We start from the raw sequence: 20,160 nt of genomic DNA on the forward strand, positions 1-20,160 counted from the left end.
CAGCAAAAGCACTAAAAACAAGCAGCAGGCACAAAGAGTTAACACATTCTTCCTACTTCTGAGAGCAGGAACGGGCCGATTTCGTCAGTGAGGTTTGGCAGCGCGCGAAATCCTGTAACCAATTCCATTTCCTGATAAATGAACGGTCCGCAGGGGAAAGTCAGCCAGAGGCTTTGGGAACTGCTGAGCGCTCAGACATGACCGAGAGGCTCCTGGAAGGAGCCAGACTGTCTCTTTGCTTATCGCCGCCCAGCCGAGCGGCACCAGCGCAACGCCGGTGCTGCCAGACTGCACCTCCAGCCCAGGCTGCTTCACGTGAGACCCCCCGGAAAAAATCACAAAACACCCCAAATCAGAAAACCAGAAAACACAAAATCAGAAAAACAGCCCCCAGCAGATGCCTGACATCAGGCTCTAGGAACTCTGAGAACACACGGCCGTGTAAAACACGGGCGTTGGGATGGGGCTCGTAACAGTCCGCGTTTGTTTATGTGTTTCAGAGCCAAGCGCTAGGAGTGACTCGGTATTCTGGAGTTGAGGATCTCGTCCCCACCCTTCCAACAGGAAAAAGCCAAATAGAGAATGATAAATCATTCGTTATTGGTTAGATTTTGGCAGCAGTGAGGCTCTGAAGGAGGGGTTTTCAGTTGGAGCTACAGGGTGCGTCGCCTCGAGAGCTGAACGTCACTCTCAAGTTCTAAACTGTTCTTCATTTTGAGCTACAAATTATTGTTTTTAAAGTTATCTTCATAAACGTGACTAATAGCCTTGCTGAATGTTAACAGTAAATACCAGCTCTAACAGCAAAATGACAAATGTGCCTCAACCCTCAAGATCAGCCCTGATTTTCTGATCTATTTAAACACCAACTTTTCAGACAGAGTTAACCTGGATATTTGTTCACTTTCATATTGTTTCGAATCAATTCACAACTCCAACATTTTTACAGGAAATTCAAGTGGCTTGACACACACACAGAATTGAACTTTCAGAAGTCTAAAATTTGAGCTTGTAAAAAAAAAAAAAAACCCCAACAAAACCCAAAACTGCCAGTCTGATGACCCCTGAAGGGAAGTTAAAAAGGAAAAAAAAAAAAAAAAGAAAAAGCTCAAATAATAACTTCAGGCCCTTCATTACCAAAATCCTGGGTAAGTTTTCAAGTGGCTTGCAGGCTTATAATAGCAAGGACGTCTGCAATTGATTAGCTCCCCCAGCACAACCAGATGTCTTGGTGACAGGGAGAAAGTACTGTGGGTTTGGAGTTTACTGGGATGCACAATATCCCACCACTGAAAAACAAAATAATAAATGGGAAGGTGGGAGCTAAAGGAATATTATGCTTGTTCTCAATGTGTCTGAATCCAGTTTCACTGCATGTTCTAGCTCTTTAGAAATCCCAGGATAAATTCTTTCTTGCTTCCAAAGAAAATGCCAGAGACTTGGTTGAGCCTGTCCTTTCTCACAGCTTCACTGTGAATTCCTTCCCTGGGATCTTGGGTGCTTTCTGCTCACAGCTGTGACAAATACAAGCTAACAGCACAAAAGAAACATTCTCTATCTGCACATTCTCTATCTCTACGTTCTCTATCTGCACAGGTTTGCAAACAAGGTACATGGCCTTGGAGGAACACCAGACAAGTTTCAGACATAACACCTGCACGTAGACCAAACAAACTCCCCTTTCCTGCCGCTCCTTCCCTGACTTTAACTCACGTGAATTAATGCATGCTTTAAACCTCAAATGAAAAAAAGCGGTGGGAATACCTGGAGGAGACACAAAAAAAAAAAAAAAGATCTGCTATTCTTTGGTGGATTTTGATAGTCACAACTCTGCCGCCTTCAAGGCATCCTTGATCCTTTTTGGGCTGCTGTTATGCTTCCACCAAATACTGTGATGACTCCAGGCACAGAATTGCATAACAAGCAAGGAACGCTGCAGCAAGAAAACATCTTCTTCCTGCTCTCTCCAGGATGTGGCACTGAAGTGGAGGATAACACTGCTGGTATGGAGTGCCACGGGCTGGCTGACATAAGCCAAGCCCAGCACTGAAGGATTAGCATCTCTATCATAAAATTGCAGAATGGTTTGAGTTGCAAGGCATCTTAAAACTCATCGTGTTCCAACCCACTGCCATGGGCAGGGACATCTTCCACTGTCCCAGGTTGCTCCAAGTCCCAATGTCCAATGTGGCCTTGGACACTGCCAGGGATCCAGGCACAGCCACAGCTTCTCTGGGCACCCTGTGTCAGGACCTCACCACCCCTCACAGCCAAGAATTTCTTCCCCAATATCTAGCCTAAACTTAAAACAAACAGTCAAAGTACATTGGAGGGGTTCAGATGTCAGTCTTATTTGAATTGTAACCTGTGTAAGAGAAGTTATTCACCAAGAAGGGAGACAAAATGCAAACTATTCAAGACAAGAGTAAGCAAAAGCCGATGGATTTGATGTGGGTAACCTGAGTCACTCCCAGCTTCTTCAAGCTGACTGTGCACCTGCTAACAAAGCTCTGCCTCCATCCCATTGCTCCTTGAGCTGCTCCTCTCAACCCACTCCAGCTGAGGTGGCTGAAGGTCACGAGCTCACAGACCCAGTTTTGCTGCTCTGTTCACACACAGCACAGGCAGAAAGCTCTCATGAACATGAGATCCCCACCAGGCTGCTGACCCTGGCACCAGCTCCACTTTCTGAGCTGCCACGCAATCAATGTGATTTCTGCAGAGCAGCAGCCAGGGAAATAAGGGAGAGGGCAGGGGAACATGAAGCACAGTCCCTCTTTCCTCCTAATAGCAGTCACTGTGAACCACACACTCCCCACCTTGGGGCCTGTCTGGTGTCTGTTTACATTTTATTCATTTCAGTGCCCTGCTTGCATCACGCCTGGTACCATCTCCTAAGCACAAAGATACAGCCTTGAGAATGTTGGAACTATCAGCAAAACTTCCCAGAGGAAGCAGGATTTTCCCCATGGAAACGAATGCTTCAGTGATTAGGAAGAAAACAAGACTGAAGTTCTCAGTTTATTCTTCATCTCTGAAGAAAAGCTTTATACAAGTGGTCTAAGCTGAAAGCATGATTACTATTTTCTGTTCAAAGGGATTTTTGGGTGCTTTACAATAAGAAACTAATATTACATGAGAAACAGTTTAAAGATCAGAGATTCCAAAGTTTGCTAATGCTTTTTTTTCCTATGTTGATGCTGCAGTGATGTTTATATTACTCCTCAATAGGGAGGTGTCAGAAAAGCATTAATATGTTTTTAAGTGTGTGCCAGGCAGACAAGCAAAATAAAATAGCTGGGCTTTTTTCTTGTTCTAGTCAACAATGCCAAAAATTATTGTTTATTTTTCTCCACCCCCATGAAAGAATTTATAACCACTGAAGTAAACTCAAGTTAAAAAGCTGGTTTTAATCCCAAAACTGACTGACAGCTGCTGTGTAAAAGCAAACCTAACTTGTTTGGGTTCTCAAAAGCATTCACATTTGAAAAATTTAGTTTCCTGGAATCATTTGAGAGGTGGTTTTTGGTGGGGTTTTTTTTTCCCCCCCCCCATAATGCTACAAAAATAATTTAAAGAATGTGATACTGTATAATTTTCACACTAGCAACACGACTGGGGAAAGGTGGAAAGCACATCCCCTTTTCAAACAGCCTTAAGAGTAACACGTAAATACGGTGTGGGTTACAGTGTGAGTGAACTCTCTCTGGGAGTGCCAGGGAGAGGTTGTGAGTGCCACAGTGCACAGCACTGCTGCTAGGCCTGGCAACACTCAAGCAGATAAAACACCCAGCTGTAACTGAGACCTCGTCTGCAAAGGGAATGGTCTTACACCACACCAAAGAAACCCAAATCTTGACACGTGTGACAGTCAAAATCCATGCCAACACTTATGGGAATGGGTAACTGTATGAAAAGTTATTCTTAAGTTTCTTTTTTTTTTTCATATAAAAATATTAAACCGAACTTTGAAAAATAAATAAGTATGCTTGATAAATGACTCGCCAATACTGCCAGCCTATGCCAACATTTCAAACACCTTGAGCTCAGCAATAAGAACTTGCTATCTGTGGGCAGCAAGTTTCAAGTCAAACTACGTTGCGAAGGACTGCAGTAGAATTTATTTCCCTTTCCTTAAAGTCTCTAAGTTAACTGATTCCTTCCATTTTACCTGAAGGATGCTTCCGAAAATGAAGTGTTGTTAGTATTCAATCCAATTCATCAGCTGTATTTGCATTACACGTGGCTACAAACCAGGCTCTCTAAAGACTGTTAAAATCCACTTTTAACCGTGGAACAACGGGAGTCATCACATTTCAAAGACTTTTGAAGACTTAAGTGTTCAAAAGCCATGTAGATGTGGCACTCCGGGACATGAGTTACTAGTGGCCTTGGCCACCCGGGGAGAATTTATTTTAGGGGGCTTTTCCTACCTCAATTCTGTGGATTCTGTGATTCCATGACTTGGAATCCACAGGTGGAAAAGTGAATTTACTTTGGCCATCGGCTTTTTCAATGTTAAAACAACCAGGCACATAAGCAAATGTTTTTGTTAACATGCCATGTATTCTAACTAGCTACTGAGCCCTACTTCCTACTAAAGTCACATTTCTGTGGATTATCCTATTAATGCCTCAGAGTGAGGGTGGAATTTATTTCTGAGCTAAATTCTCAAAGCTTTCGTTCCCTTCTGGATGAGGCCGTTATTTTTCTTCCTGTAAGGTTTCAAACTACAAAGCCAAGAGTTCCCATACAATGCATTATGTCAGCAAGTATCTAACTTCAAGCATTATAATAATCACAGTTTTTCCATGGTATTTTTCACATACTTCAGATCTTGCCTACACACAAGTTTGCACCATTTAATTAAACAGATTTAAATGATAGAAACTCCTGCTCGGACATACTTATTATAAAGTGGTGTCATTCAGTTTAGTTTCAACTCATTCTCACCAATTTAAGTGGAGAGGCTTACATTAATTGAAAAGCACCTGCATAAGGGTTTGCCCTGGCTCAGACAGACAGACAGGTTTATAATCCCACTGTAAGATTAGCCAGAGTCAGCTGAGTGCAGACATGTCTTCGACTGCTCACAGTTTCACAATGATAAGTTATTTTTCTGACCACAAAGCCCATCAAAACTTCCAAGATCGTTTTTTTTCCCCCTGGAATTTTGATTGCCCAAAATAATATTTCTCAAGGGACGCAGAGGATGTTCTTCTCTACCCGAGGTCTCTGAGAAGCTGACCTCTAAAACAAATGCCTCCAAAAGAAACGTGAGTTATTGTCCATCACTTACAGGTCAGCTCACGGAAGCAGGGAAGTCTGACATCTTAATTGAGGGCATAAATTGTCAGAAGGAAATATACAATCCATAAATACTCTTATTCTTAGCATATGGCCAGCGCTCTGGAAAGGCGCAAAAAGCACTTTGTTTAAAACTTTCTTACACTTCTGTCACTAATCTGATCTTCTTCAGGGTAAGGGTTAACAGCAGCTGAGGGTCAGCAAAAGGAAGTCTGTGTTGTAGACGCCTGCCTAGCGTCAGACCTAAGGATGTATTAGACACAATCAGCTTCCACTGTAATAAGAACTTTGACCTTTGAGCCAGAAAAAAAAAAAGAAAAAGGAAAAGATAAATATCAGGAAGAACTGGATGAATTTATTTTTTAAGGAAGTTTTCTGTCTCTCTTGCTTAGTGCTGTGCCCTGGAGCTCTGTAAAGGAGTTGCTGGTCTCTAACTCCTCTGTCCCTACCCTTTATGGTGTCACACAGAGTTAATTTGTGCACCATTCCAACAAAAATTTCACAGCAGCAGAAGTGTTACAGCAGTAAAACAAACACAAGAAAGCTGTACATAGCTTTTAAAGAAATTACAGACCTGCCCCAAGGTTTAATTTGGATTATTAAAGACCATTGGTCTGGATCCTGAACCCAGCACCTTGCTGTGGCCAAATAACAACCTCTCAAGACTAAGAACAGCAAGACTGTGGGGGGAAAAAAAGAAAAAAAATTGTAATCAGGAGCAATTCTAATAGATGGGGCAATGGATGGTTTCTTTAGATCAACAGGGTGCATATATATGGAACACCACTGATTTCCTTTGCCAGCTGGGGTGCTGTGCAGGGCTGCCCATGTCCTGTCCCTCTGCAGGTGTGATGGCACCACTGACTGCTCAACAGATGATGTCTCCTCCCTGGGAGGAGCAGGAAAATTCCTCCACAGAGAGCTCAGAGAAATCGTTTAGGCTCCTTCGGTTTTGGGGACTTCATATGCATATTCATATTTGGGGACTTTCTTTTATGGCCATTCCTGATTTCTGACTTCCCATGAGCACGAGTCTGATGAGGAGCAGCTGAGGGAGCTGGGGAAGGGGCTGGAGCCCCAGGAGAGGCTGAGGGAGCTGGGAAAGGGGCTGAGCCTGGAGAAAAGGAGGCTCAGGGGGGACCCTGTGGCTCTGCACAAGTCCCTGACAGGAGGGGACAGCCAGGGGGGTCGGGCTGTGCTCCCAGGGAACAGGGACAGGAGGAGAGGGAACGGCTCAGGATGGGCCAGGGCAGGGACAGGGTGGATATTGGGGGAAATTTCTGTACCTAAAGGTCTGTCAATCCCTGGTTGCTGAGGACAGTGTTGAAGTCTCCATCCTCACAGGGATTTAAAAGCCGTGTGGATGTGACACTTGGGGACATGGGTTAGTGGTGACCTGGGCATTGCTGGGGAAATGGTGGGACTTAGTGGTCTTGGAAGGTTTTTCCAACCTAAATGACTCTGTGATTCTACCAAAGCACCTGTGCTTGACACCCCCTGCTGAATTCACTGCCACGTCAGTCAACAATCATATTATTTTTACGACATTTTTGGTAGCCGAACTTCTGGTGGTGGTGCTGCTGCTTTCTCAGGGTGTTGTGCCAGGGACAAACAGCTCCCCTGGTCCTCCTCCCAGGCAGTGTCTGCCATCACCATTATGACAATTTACTCTTCCCCTGTGCTCTGGTGCCTCAGTGATTAGCAGCTTTTTTCAGTGAAACAAATGGAAGCTGATGGAGTTGGAAGTATATTGTTAATACAAGGGGAAACCTATGAGAAGTGCTTTTAACACCTAAAGCGAAACTTGTTCTGTCAAGAGACTGAAGGCTTTTACCTCTGCTCCTTTTACATATTCTGTGAAATTTTAATGCCCATCGAACTCAAATGCACTCAAATAAATATTAAATTTTGTACCATATCAAAAACGTGAGAGTTGATGGCATAATGGCACGTCTGCATAGCACACAAAGAACATCTGACAGAGTGCACACTGATGAAAAAATACTAATTGACATGGGGAGAAAAGGAGTAGGGGAAAAACACAAGCAGATCTGAAAATGCTCATGAAAAACAAATCTCCATCTTAAGTGGCTTAGGTAATGGGAACTTTTCTTTTATAAAGCATTAAAAGTGCCTTCCCAAGTGTGATCATTCTATGAAACCAAATGTCAGCTTCCAGTCACTAGCTGGCACTTGGAACAAGTTTTCCCACTTATTGCAGAAGAGCTGTTATCTGCTGGCTAACTCCCCCTGAAATCCTGAGGTAAGTCACAGGCTCCAGACACAGTCCTGCTTCTCTCACTCTCCTAATCCTGAAAGTACAGATAGTTCACCAAAGGCAAGGAAGGCAGCCTGAGAACTTAAAAAAAAAATAAAGAGAAAGAAAGAATGAGGCTAATTTTCACCTATCACTATGATCTCTAAATTGCCTTTAATAAGCTTCTGCAATATAGCAGGGAGCCTGGATTGTGGGCTGCTCGTCTGCGAAGGAGACAGCTCTATCTCCACGCCATGGCTTCTGCCTCCATCCTGGGCATATTAACTTCATTTATCTCCTCCCACAGACTGAGGGAGAAATAACCAGCTCTTGATTTCAGCACCTGCCCTTTATCTCTCTGTTTGTGCAGAAGTCTTCTAAAAAGGCTAATTGCTCAGCTTGGACTTTCTTGGCCTTCCACAGTACACAGCTAAAAGCATATGCTTAAAATAATATTAATTATATTGTTTGTCTCCAGTCAGACTGCTCCAGGAGTGGAAGGAAAATCTGAGTTAGATCTCTCATTTCCCAATAATTATTCGCTAAGAAAATGCGGGATATCTTTCCTAACACAGAGACACACACACATATATATATATTTATCCACGACCTATTGCTACCACACATGCTCACTTTGCATCCCGTGTTGCTTCCCACAGTGGAAGGGAGCAGGAGCACCAGGGTGTGCTCCCAAACTGATAAGCTCCATTATGCAGATGAGGATCATGGCTCTAAGTGCTGTTATTTTTAGTTGACGTTGATTCATGTTTGAACCACGGGCTAAGCAACAGGCTCAGAACCTGAATACATGTAGCACCTCTTGAATGCTCACTTCCTCGACAAAGGCCAAGATAAGCAACTTGAAAACATTCACTTGAAAACATCCGTGCATACATTAGGCACTCACACGCCAGAAAAAAAAAAAAAACATCATTGTCTGAGCTGCAGGGAAGTGAGTGAGTAAAAGCTCTGCCTCAGCCCTCATTTTCCAAATCATATCCCTGTTTCAGCTGCCTCCCCCAGAGTGCTTCAGCTGAAGATGGTTATTTCTAGGAGGCAGGAATAATATCTCTGCAGGGTCTCTTGTACTTTACAGCACTTCAGTATACGATGGCAAAAGGCAAGGGTGTCTTGAAAATTAGTTAGCAATTAACTGCAAAGCTTATATATAATATATATACACACACACACATATATATACTTATACATATATTCTTGAGACTGAGCTAAACAGCTTTGCACATTGGAATTATGTGTAGGTTGTGTCAACACAGATGCAACAGATTCTCAGTTCCTCCAGACATTGTCCAAAGGGGCTGAGCACAAGCTGCCCCTGGTCCTGGGGACAGCTCGGGGCCCCCCAGGACAGGAGAGACACCAAGGGGCTGAAGTTTATCCAGGGCAGGGAAGGGGCTGGAGCCCCAGGAGAGGCTGAGGGAGCTGGGAAAGGGGCTGAGCCTGGAGAAAAGGAGGCTCAGGGGGGACCTTGTGGCTCTGCACAACTCCCTGAAAGGTGCCATCAAAGCCAGCGTGGGTAGGGCTGCTCCCACCCATCCAGACTTGCCCAGAGAGCGTCATTAAAGACCTAAGGATTAAAGCTTTCTCCTTTATTTAGCTGCTGAAATGCCTCAGAGTTGCCAGAGTTATTGTGTAACTATATCTTCAGTCTGATCTTAATATGAGTTTGTCGAGCTTCAGAATAACTTCCCCTGAAAACCTCGGAGACTGAAGTGGGAAGACCTGAGGAACTGGGAGACTCCAGGAGAGAGGCACAAGGACAGAGGGCACAAAGGCCATTTCTGCAGGAGGGAAACGTGCTGCTCCTCATCACTATCTGTGCAAAGGAAGGATGTTATTTGCATGTACAAACCGATGCATGACAATACATACATCTATATCTCTATATAAATACAAACACCCCACTCCCCAAGGTCAATGTCAGCTTTTCTACATGGAAAAGTAAGCCATGGTCAAAGTAAGCCTCTGGCCAAACTGCTGCTCAGCAAAAGTAGTGAAAAAGAAAAAAAAGAAAAAAAGCAAAAGGAAAAAAAGGGAAGAAAATATCCACAAAACACAAAACCAAAAAAAAACCCCAAAAAACTCCACAAAAAAACCCAAAACAAAACAAAACAAAACAAACACACCAAAAAAACCAATAAAAACCCCACCAAAGCCCCTCCCCCGACAAAATAAAAAAAAAATAAAAAAAAAAAAAAAAAAAGAAGGAAACCAAAGGAAAACAAAAAGACAAAAAGACAAAACCCAGTAGGTGTAAGTGGTCAGTACAGGCAGGCTGTATTCCCTTTGTAATTCTGTCCCAAAACTCAAGTGCTCCAAAGGAAAGGGAAGTGCTCCAAGCAACACTAAGCACCCTCAAAACTGGAAGTACTTGACTGTTTGGTGAGGATTTACAGAGCTTGGCACACGCCAAAAACTGCTGGTTTGTTGCTTTAAGTGGCAATATAAATATATCATTTTGAACACTGTACATCGTTAGTGCAGAAAATTTAAACTCGATGGGATTTCACTGCAGAAACAGCATTTCTGTAAACAGTGGCCTGACATGCCAGCCGATGTGGCACACTCAGTAACTGAGAAAAACCTTCATTTTTTTCCTAAGCAGTGAATTTAGTTGGTGATGGCTCTGTGTCAAGAAGGAATCACTGTAGCCTAAACGTAAGAGCTTTTAATTATCTGCACTTAAGAAGAAGTTGTCATAGAAACAGCCAAAGTTCCAGTGTTCCTCTCTGTATTCACAGCATCACCACACAGAAAGGACAACCTGAAGGGCTGGGTTTGGACCCAACAACTGCTCTTGTGTTATTTAGGATATTCCTGTACTGTGGCTCAGGATTTGGGCTCTAGACCAGCCTCTCCTGAAGGAATTCTGAGTTAATTCAGGCTGAGTGACTGAAGATGTGCCACCTCAGGGACACAGGGAACTGCAGGAAAGACATTAGTGTATGCAGCCAGCTAGAAAATTCCCACTGGGTGTTTTAAAATTACCAGCACATAAATAAATTACCAGCCAGTGGCTGTATGGACTCAGTGTGCCTTATCTGAGGATATTTTACTAAAGTTACCACAAAAGAAATGGTGCTCTCACTCTCTTATCACAGAGTAGCAACAAAAATCGTTCTGCAGAAAACAGACAGTATTTAAAATACACTTGGCATAACAGAGAAAGAAGATTCATCGTGTTTAAAAAACACACAGAGCTCCTGTTTGCTTACTTACCCACTTACCCAGATTTCTTTATTGCAGTATTTAAACATCCCACAGCCATTAATGGATTTTAGCCTCACAAAACCTGTCAAGTTGGTAAATCCCTCAAGAGATTTGAGAGGTTCTCAGAAAGGAATGGAAGGGACTGCTCAGGATTATACAGAAAGCTCATCATCATGTTGACTAGACCTACAGGTCCTGAACTGATTTTCACTACGTTGGGAAATTCTTACCTCAAGTCCCTCAAATTTATCTTTATAGCATTTAATACAGACCCAGACAGAGGTGCAGAACACTAGAGACAGAAAAAGAAATTAATCAAAAGAGAGAATTATCAATGTTTGGTTACAGCATAACTAAACAACAGATGGAGAGAGGAGCCTGCATCTTCAGGATGTGATGAAGAAAACCTTAGCTTCAGCAATTTTTAATTCCTCCACAGGCTTCAATTTAATAACTAATCACAAAAGCTCACCCAAACACTTAGCAGAAATTATGAATTTAAATGAAAACATACACATATGGCAATCGACAGCGTAATCACTCATCAGTCACTACTGAGAGGAGAGATGATTTTTTGAAGTTACAGATATAAAGGGCATATATGTGTAATTGATAGGAACGGTGCACTTTGAGTGATGAGGTCTTGAGCACTTACTCTTAGCCTGTCTTTGGGCAAAGCAACAGCTCCTTGCTTGATGATTTCCAGAACTCGCTCCACTGACAGCTCAGCTCCAGCTTGCTCTAATCGGGAGCTGAAAAAGCTGATCACCTGGAATGAAACATCACAGCACATAAATAAATAGAAGGGATCTTTGGATCAATTTAGACACAAAGCTGTCATCTTCTTTTTTTTTGGCACTGCTGTATCTGCACTTCTAAAGGAATAATCACGTTATTGTCTGTGTCACAGCCAGGGAGACTTTGTTAATGTCAGGTTAGCACAACTCTCAGCATCCTCCTGCAGTCAATTTTTAACAGACACATGATTTTACAATATAACACAGCTGAATTAATAAATTTACATTTTCAAGTACTGTGCACTGACATATGCCTGTACTTTTTTCTGTCAGTTCTATGAGTCCTTCCAGTTTTCCTGTGATTTGAGCTAGAAATTTACTTCCATTGTAAAGCAATAAAGTAAAACCATTATAGTTGCACTGACTTCTGGACAAAAGGGTTTAAGAAGACTGTTAAGTTCTCAATATGAAGAGACTACATTTCCTGGGAGTTGTGTAGCACTCAAAGCCATAGCAAGTGGATGGTGAGAAGGTCCATAAAGCTCCTCTTCTACACAGCATCCACCTCAAGTGCTGCACACACCTTCCACATCCTGAATTCTAGGCCCAAGGAACCCTGCAAATTCCCTCTCATCTTCCAGACATCCCCCTGGTGAAGCCAAGCTGATTTTCCCCCTATTTCCCTTCCCACTCCCTTTTTTGTGACCCAGCTGGTCCTTGTTAGCTAGAACTCAGTTAGGTCAGGCTTTAGCTTTTATCTCTCTCCAAGCTCAGTAGGTCACACCAGAAGCAGACATCCCACCGTGCAGTTATCCATGTGGGACATCAGAAAACCTCCATTTCTACAGCTCCTTTCATCCAAAAAGAACACACTTTGCAAACCTCATCCCTTTTCCCAGGGAAACTCTTCAGTCACACAGGGGATCCCAGACCCAAAACAGAAAAAGTGTCTGGGGAAAAATTTCAACACCTACTTAGATACTCTGGAAGCACCACAAGAGGCCCTTGGTAGAAGCTGTTTGCACCAGAGCAGCTGGCTGCCCCTGGGCAGGAGGCAAGCATAATGCTGATGGTTGGTTCTGCAAAATCCTGAGAGCTTTTGACACACTCTGTGGAAAAATACTGATGTTCACTTGTATCTGAATCACAGTCCCAGTCCATCGAGTAATCTTTGATAATTCTCCCAAGTAGAAGGGGGAAAAGTGTATTATACTACAAAAATCTCTGCTGAGCTCTTTGTTCTGTAGTGAGACACAGCTGGAGCCAGAAACCATTACCCTAATTATGCCTCCCAGCTCAGCTGCTGTTCATAAAACAAAGACAGCTGATGGCTTGATTACTGTGAGATTCAAATTTGTTGTTCCTGTTTGTGACTTCCCCCACAGAAAGCCCAGCCCTTGTTTTGAGCTGGAAGATTTGCTGGGATCTCTAGAAACTCTTGTACCAAGTGAATGAGACAGACTAAAGTTGCTGGAAGTTGCTTTTTGGGATTGTCATGGGATTCTGGTGTTTGGCTCGGCTTTTTCCCCCCCTGTTTTTATTTTGTTTCTAACAACAGAAGTACAGAAATCAGTCAAGAGAAAATTCAGGTTTAATCTTCTGTGCTCTGCCTACAATTATCTCCAAACTTGAGCGGAAAAGGGAGAATTCCACTGCCTCTGGCGGATGCTGCAGGTAGGCTTTCACATCCTTAGAGATAAGGACCTGGTGGAGCTCTGTGATCTCTGATCCTTAGAAAAAATCAGGACTAGGAAGGTGTGCTGAGTTCATAAGCAAAGGAGGTGGAGGGAGGGACCAGAAATAACAGAGTAAAACAGCAAGAAGCAGCTTGTGCAAAGAGCGTGAGGACCTCTGAGTTGAGGCCGACATGGTTTTGGCACAGAGTTTGGGACAAATTGCTGGTGGAGGATACACAGCTCACAGAGGAACAAGCAAGTTGCCCACAGACTTTGAAAGAAAAAACCATCTTCCTGCATTTCAACACTCCTCTGTTGTCAGTAATCACTGGTGAAACCCATCCTGGCCAAGGGCAGGCTCCTGCAGAGAATCTACCCCAGTGGCACTGCCTCGTTAGCTCAAGTTCTGCTAAACCACAACAAAAGCAAAACTTCATATTCAGCTTTTAACCAAAAGGATAAAATACCATCATAACGCAAACATGTAAAAAAACTGAATGAAGCTCACAGATACTCCCTGAATTCCCTGACGTTTCCTATTTTGGGAAGTCAAACCCTTCAATCTTAACGTGTTTTTAAAAGACTTATGTTTTTGTGGTAAAGGTACTAATCTTCTTTGGGTTATATTTCAAGAGAACAAAAGCAAGACAGGCTTCCAGTATTTTCAGACTATGTCAGCATTTTAGAGAACTCAGAATGGCTATTTTTGATGTTTAGTTGATGACTAAAATTAAAAATATCTACTTTAATAATGGTTTTTATCTCTAGGAGTTGCCTTGCTACTTCAAACAATATAGAAATGAAGTACCCATGAGTATCCCAATGAAGTAAGAAAACAGAAAAGAAAAAATAAAAGAAGATGAATTATACAGAGGAGATCCTAAAGAAGGCATATTCTTATTAGCTCCAGATCAGGAATAAAACCAAAAAGCATCCAGTATTGCATCCCTCATGCCCAAGCTCCAACCTCTGTAGCTCCAACCTCTGTAACTCTTTTTCTACTAATCTGCTCAGACATAAAAGTATAAAAGCTCAACATCATATTAGGAACAGTAGCCTTTTCCTTTGAAAGAGCTTTAGTTATCTTCTACACTTAAGTAACAGAGGTGAATTTAAAAATGAAAATTAACAGATTTCCATTTCTTGCCCCATTGAAACTAAAATGAAGCAGAAAAAAATAAACTGGGTGAAAAGTATTAAATGAGTTTCAGGTTTTAGTAAGTTTTAAAACCAGCTGAGCATATGACTTTATGAATAGAAAAACTCCAGATCTTAGTGCAAATAAACAAGTCTGAGAGACGGTGTCTTCCTGATATTCTGAAAATTAATTTTCTCCTTAATTATAATAGAAAACAACAGCAAAGACTGCTTAAAAAGAAGAGCAAGAAGAAACTCCACATGTTGCTGTGAATTACTCTTTTCCTGGTCAGGCTGAGCACTGAAAGCCTCTCCGTGAAGGAACATAACCCATTCTAAGAACCCTCTCTCCAGTCTGGCTTCCACGCTGACAGAGGTTAAAAGGCACACCTAATCCAGGATTATAGACCCCCTCATCAGGAATATCTGATCCCTGCCCAGATAAAATGGATGTATGGAGAGCCTTGCCCTGTGCAGAGTCTCCTCCTGGCTGTGAAAGGTACCCAGAGGTGTGCTACGATGGGCACAGGGAACCTGGACTGGCCACCTCCAGCTCAGGCCTTGCCAGGGTTTGTATAAAAACACCATTAACACTTCTATACAAAAATATACTGATAGTTTTTTTAGTAGGAATTTCAAAACTGTTTTTAATCATAGACTCGTGGAATGGTTTTTTTGGGAAGGAACCTCAAAGCTTGTCCAGTGCCATCCCTGCCATGGGCAGGGACACCATCCACTATCCCAGGTGGCGCCTAGCTCCATCCAGCCTGGCCTGGAACATTTCCAGGGATCCAGGGATCCAGCCACAGCTTCTCTGGGAAACCTGTGCTATGGCCTCCCCACCCTCACATTGAGAATTTCTTCCTAGAGATCAATTTTCCATGAGGAACTCATACTTTCTCCTTTTCTTTCCTAAACAGCAAACTTACAAGGCATTGCCAGAGATAAAAAGCACTAAAAGATTAGAATGATTAAGAAACATTTTTAATTTAAAGGCAATATTTTAGGTTTTGGAGATCATTTTTGAGATTGTGAGGGAACAACCACAGTGCCTGTTATTTCACCCAACTATTGCTCTCACCTGGGCTGCAAGGCTGAAGTAACCAACTATTTCCCCTTACAGCATGCCAACAGCAGAGCTATCAAGGGCAAGATGTTTTCTCCACTTGGATTCTGTCAGCAGATGCTGAAGTGCCATGAGGCCTGCAGCAGCCCAGGCAGTGCAGCTGCCTAATGAACATGACAGCTCCTCTCCTTCTCCTCCAGCTAAAAATAACAGTACAACACCTCGCTGCCTCCTCTGCCTGCAACTTGCAAAGGTCAGTTCTGCAAGGCAGGAGAAAATAATCACTTGGCACAAAACGAGTAAGTTTTGAACCTGTTTTTGTCAATTTTGTTTCACTTTGAAAGTGATTGAAATAAACACTTTGAGTATTTTATTTCCAGCCACGTTCACCGCTGGAAGAGTAATACGGTGTATTGATGGCACACTAAAATGGAGAAGAAAAGAAGAAAACAAACCTCTTGCTGTAAAGTACCACAGGATTAGCACTTCAGCTAAGTAGCTTCTGTAGGGAAACATAAATCACAGCTACATTTCGTATCCAGTAGTCATACCTGGAGCAAAGGGGAGGCAAAGCCAACCCTCACTGATTTAAGAAGGAGTGAAACAGCTTCAGGTGATTCAATAGCAGGAGAAACACAAGAGGTTAATCAGCAAACTTGAAGTACTGTATTTTTCAGAATGAATGGATGAAATAAGGAGCGTGTTCAAGGACACACGAGCTTTTCCAGGCATTCTGCTCTTCACTCCTTTGGGTGTTGGAATGAGGCGGAAAAATCCAGGCAAAAAGACCTCCCTCCAAAGAAAACAATAACCAAAAAAAACCCAACTCAAACTCACCAAAACCCCAAATCCTTAGCATATTAACTAGGCTCTGGTAATCAGCAGGATCAAGGTTTTACTGAGGATGTTTTAAGGAAATCCATAAAACCCTAGTTTTTAATTCCTGCAGGTCTTACAACAGGAGTTGCTATGCCAGAGCAAAGCCAACTTGATTGATTTTAAAATCTACCAGGGAATTGTCTTTGAAGAATTAAATTCCTGGTAGGAAATTGCATCAATCGAGTCCTTTGCATCACTGAGCCATTGCCCCCAGTCTTCTGATGTCTATCAGACTATTTTGCAAACAAAAATTGTAGCAGCTCCTCCTTAATCCTCTTCCACCACCTGGTATCAGTTGCACACTTGTAGGAAATATGAGAGCAGTGAAAGCCAAGGAGTTCTCACCATGGCCATGAACCAAACACATCTTGAGGAATGATAAGCCAAGAGTGCTCCACCGAATTCTTGGCATATCTGAGGTGGCTGACCAAATTATAGACCACCTCTGAGGTGGAGGCATAGAGACAGATCCCAGCTGAAATATTTCTGCACAAGGCCAGAAGAGGAACCGTAGCATTCCTCTTTGTTCACCATCCAGAAGAATGATATGCTGTTTTAGCTAAACAAGATGCACTATCTCCTACTAAAATGGCTTTCTAAAATGAAAAGTAAAGTAATAGGAAGCAGAAGGTATTTTGATTTCAGTTTCTTCTGTACAGCATTAATGGTTCCCATATGTTCCCAGTCTGCTGGCAATGGTGATTTTTAGATTATTTATTAAAACACAGAGGCAAATAAGTAGTTTTTAATAAAAAGTGGGCGATACACTGATGATCCTTATACATTCACCTATTTTTGCCTCAATGATGAATCACACAGGGTATCTCCCTAGTAAAATGAATGGTCCAAATCCTGAGGAACAGCCTGGAGTCACTGTGGCCTGGGCAAAGGTAACCTGGGCAAATGCTGCTCTGGTCTGAGCTCTGGTGGGGCTGCAGAGGCATCCCCACACCTACCTGTGCCTATCAGTCTGTCCCCTGCCCCAGTGCCATGCTGCCAAACCTCTGCTATCCACAGGTCCCTGAAAACCTACCACAGTGCTTCGTTATTCCAAATCTTGGAAAATTTTTCCTTATGACCTGAGAACCCACAAGTATGTGAAAGAGATTACTCCATTTCCCTTCACAGCAACACTTTATTTGAAAAATACCACATCACTTTACCCTTCCTTTGGCAAATTGGTACCTTCACAGAGGTTCTGCTTTCTATAGGTCTTATTGCTGCCTGGAATTTCTTTCATTGTGCCAGCTGAGTGTGAGTGCAGGTGTGGCCAGGTGGGCAGTGGCCCCTGGGCTGTCCCAGCCGTGGTGTGACACAGCCCCAGGGCAGGGCCTGTCCCCTGGGCTGGCACTGCTGAGTCCCCTCCAGTGCTGGGGACAGCTCTGGGCCCCTCAGGACAAGAGACCCCGAGGGGCTGGAGCGTGTCCAGGGCAGGGAACGGAGCTGGGGAAGGGGCTGGAGCCCCAGCAGAGGCTGAGGGAGCTGGGAAAGGGGCTGAGCCTGGAGAAAAGGAGGCTCAGGGGGGACCCTGTGGCTCTGCACAAGTCCCTGACAGGAGGGGACAGCCGGGGGGGCCGGGCTGTGCTCCCAGGGAACAGGGACAGGAGGAGAGGGAACGGCTCAGGATGGGCCAGGGCAGGGGCAGGGTGGATATTGGACAAAATTCCTTCATGGAAAGAGCTGTCCAGCCCTGGCACAGCTGCCCAAGGCAGTGATGGAGTCCCCATCCCTGGAGGGATTTAAATGCCATGTGGATGTGGTAGTTGGGGACATGAGTCAATTGTGGCCTGGGCAGAGCTGGGGAATGGTTGGACTCCATGGTCTTGAAAGTCTTTTTCAACCTAAATGATTCTGAGATTCTAAACCCAGAGTAATCCAGCCAAGATGTCCACCAGTGTGATTAGGCTTAGAGGACACCTCTGGGTTATTCTTTGCATGTATACACACACAGAATTGCAGCAGATGCCTTTTTCGATTTGCACCGTCAACTACTCATTATTACATCCCCAGTACGTTCTCCAATTAATTCTTCATCAAATTTTTAGCCTTTTCACCTCTTCCATGCTTCCTTTTGGTTGATGAGTACATTACGTCCAACAGAGTAAAAATAATAAGCATTTAAGTCTTTATATGTCATATCTATTTTATACATTGTTGACAAGGCAAACTGGCAACTGTTCTGGCGTCCAAAACTCATTACAGACTTTATATGCTCTATATTTTGGTCTGATTTCTGCAGCATTAAACGTTATCACACTTTCTGTTAGTATTTCACCGTGAAATACAAATCTGGACTACAGTTTACAGTCGGAGAATCTTTCATCAGCTACTGGGCAGAATTTGCTGGAGCAGAGGGATGTCAGAGTGACACAGTGCATAACAGGCACCACAGAATTCCAGAATGGTTTGGAAGGGACCTTTGAAGCCATTTAGTCCAATCCCAATGCACCTTCCACTAGACCAGACTGCTGCATGTCCCATCCAACCTGGTCTGGAACACTTCCAGGGATGGGGCAGGCACAGCCTGTGTGTGCATCCTGTGCCAGTGCCTCACCTGGCCACTCTCCCAGCCAAGAATTCCTTCCCAATATCCCATCTAACCCTGCCCTTTGGCAGTGGGAAGCCACTGCCTCTTGTCCCACCTCTAAACAACCTTGTCAAAAGTTACAATCCTGGTTCCACTGCAGCATAACCCAAACAGACTTTGCTGCTTATGATCAGAGAAAGTACCAAGAGATGGAGTCAGGACGTAGCAGAGCCCCAGCAGACATACTTGGGGAGGTTCAGAAAGGTAATTTTTCGTCCCCACTCTTGGCATTACCAAAAGTGGCGATTTTGGTACACAAAATTTGATTGATCACATCAACCTGAAAGCCAACACAGCTCCTCAACACACAGGAAGTTGGTGGAACCATCCTCTCTTAATAACCAGCCTTGGTCACTTGAAAAGCCTGCCCAGGTCTATTTCAGTATTTCAGGTACTATTCTGTCTGAAAGGAGGCTGGGATGGAGGCTGAAGTAAGAATATAAGAGCAGCTCGAGAGTAGGGAGATCCTTCCCATGAGTATATCCTCCAGCTTTCAGCAACACACAGTTCAGGAATTTATTGAGCCTGATCTCTGAGGATTTTTTTTTTCCTGGCTCCTTTTAGAGCACAGCTAAATTTCAGACATCCACAGTGCCCCATACAGCTGTGAGGATGGATCTCCCAGCTCTACCACAGCAGAGGAAAGTCTGGTAAGTTCTTGGAGACAGAAACTCATTTTGGCTCTTCTCAGATCCTGCCCACATGGTTCCCAGACAAACTCCCTGCAATGTGTACAGTAAAACTAACACGATTTCCCACTGTTTTAAGGGACAGCAGGACCAGTTAGAACATTCTGGCTGTAGCACACAAGACAAAGACTGGTTCTGTACGGTGCTGCCAATACTGTGTATGAAGTGCAGGACATGACAGGGTAGATGAGGAGTCAGATGAATCTCATATTTTATTCAGATCTACAAGCCTGACAGCTCTTACCACTTGCCAGATGGTGACAGGTACATTTAAAAAAAAAAAAATTTAAAAAATTCTTTTTTTGACGTCCTCGCTTCTCTAACAAAGGAGCTATTTAAAAATTCAACATGCTCCCTTGGAAAGCTTTAAATAGTTTCTGAATGTAACTGGCATTATGCTGTAACCCAATATTAAACAGTTTTGGGGAGGAATTGTTTAAATTGTTGAGGAAAACCTACATTTAACTGTTACAAAGGAAAGGACGTGCTGCTGTCTGTGGGAGGCACAGGGCTGCAAGCAGAAGGATCTGGCCACCATCCTGGATGTTTCAAGAAACCAGAGAAGGTCCCTGTCTCTGTCAGGAATGTAGACAACTG

General features: G+C 43.4%; 1 protein-coding gene across 2 annotated transcripts in view; it reads right to left on the reverse strand.

The window, feature by feature from the left end:
• Positions 1-20,160, reverse strand: part of DYM (dymeclin) — a 209,873-nt gene that overhangs the window by 20,997 nt on the left and 168,716 nt on the right. For both annotated transcript variants that reach the window (XM_066339695.1, XM_066339696.1), the window contains one exon: positions 11,448-11,561. In XM_066339695.1, coding sequence (XP_066195792.1) covers positions 11,448-11,561 — 114 coding nt within the window. The remainder of the gene's footprint in view (positions 1-11,447; positions 11,562-20,160) is intronic.

This window comes from Sylvia atricapilla, chromosome Z, assembly GCF_009819655.1.
Source record: "Sylvia atricapilla isolate bSylAtr1 chromosome Z, bSylAtr1.pri, whole genome shotgun sequence".
In the NCBI taxonomy this organism is placed as follows: domain Eukaryota; kingdom Metazoa; phylum Chordata; class Aves; order Passeriformes; family Sylviidae; genus Sylvia; species Sylvia atricapilla.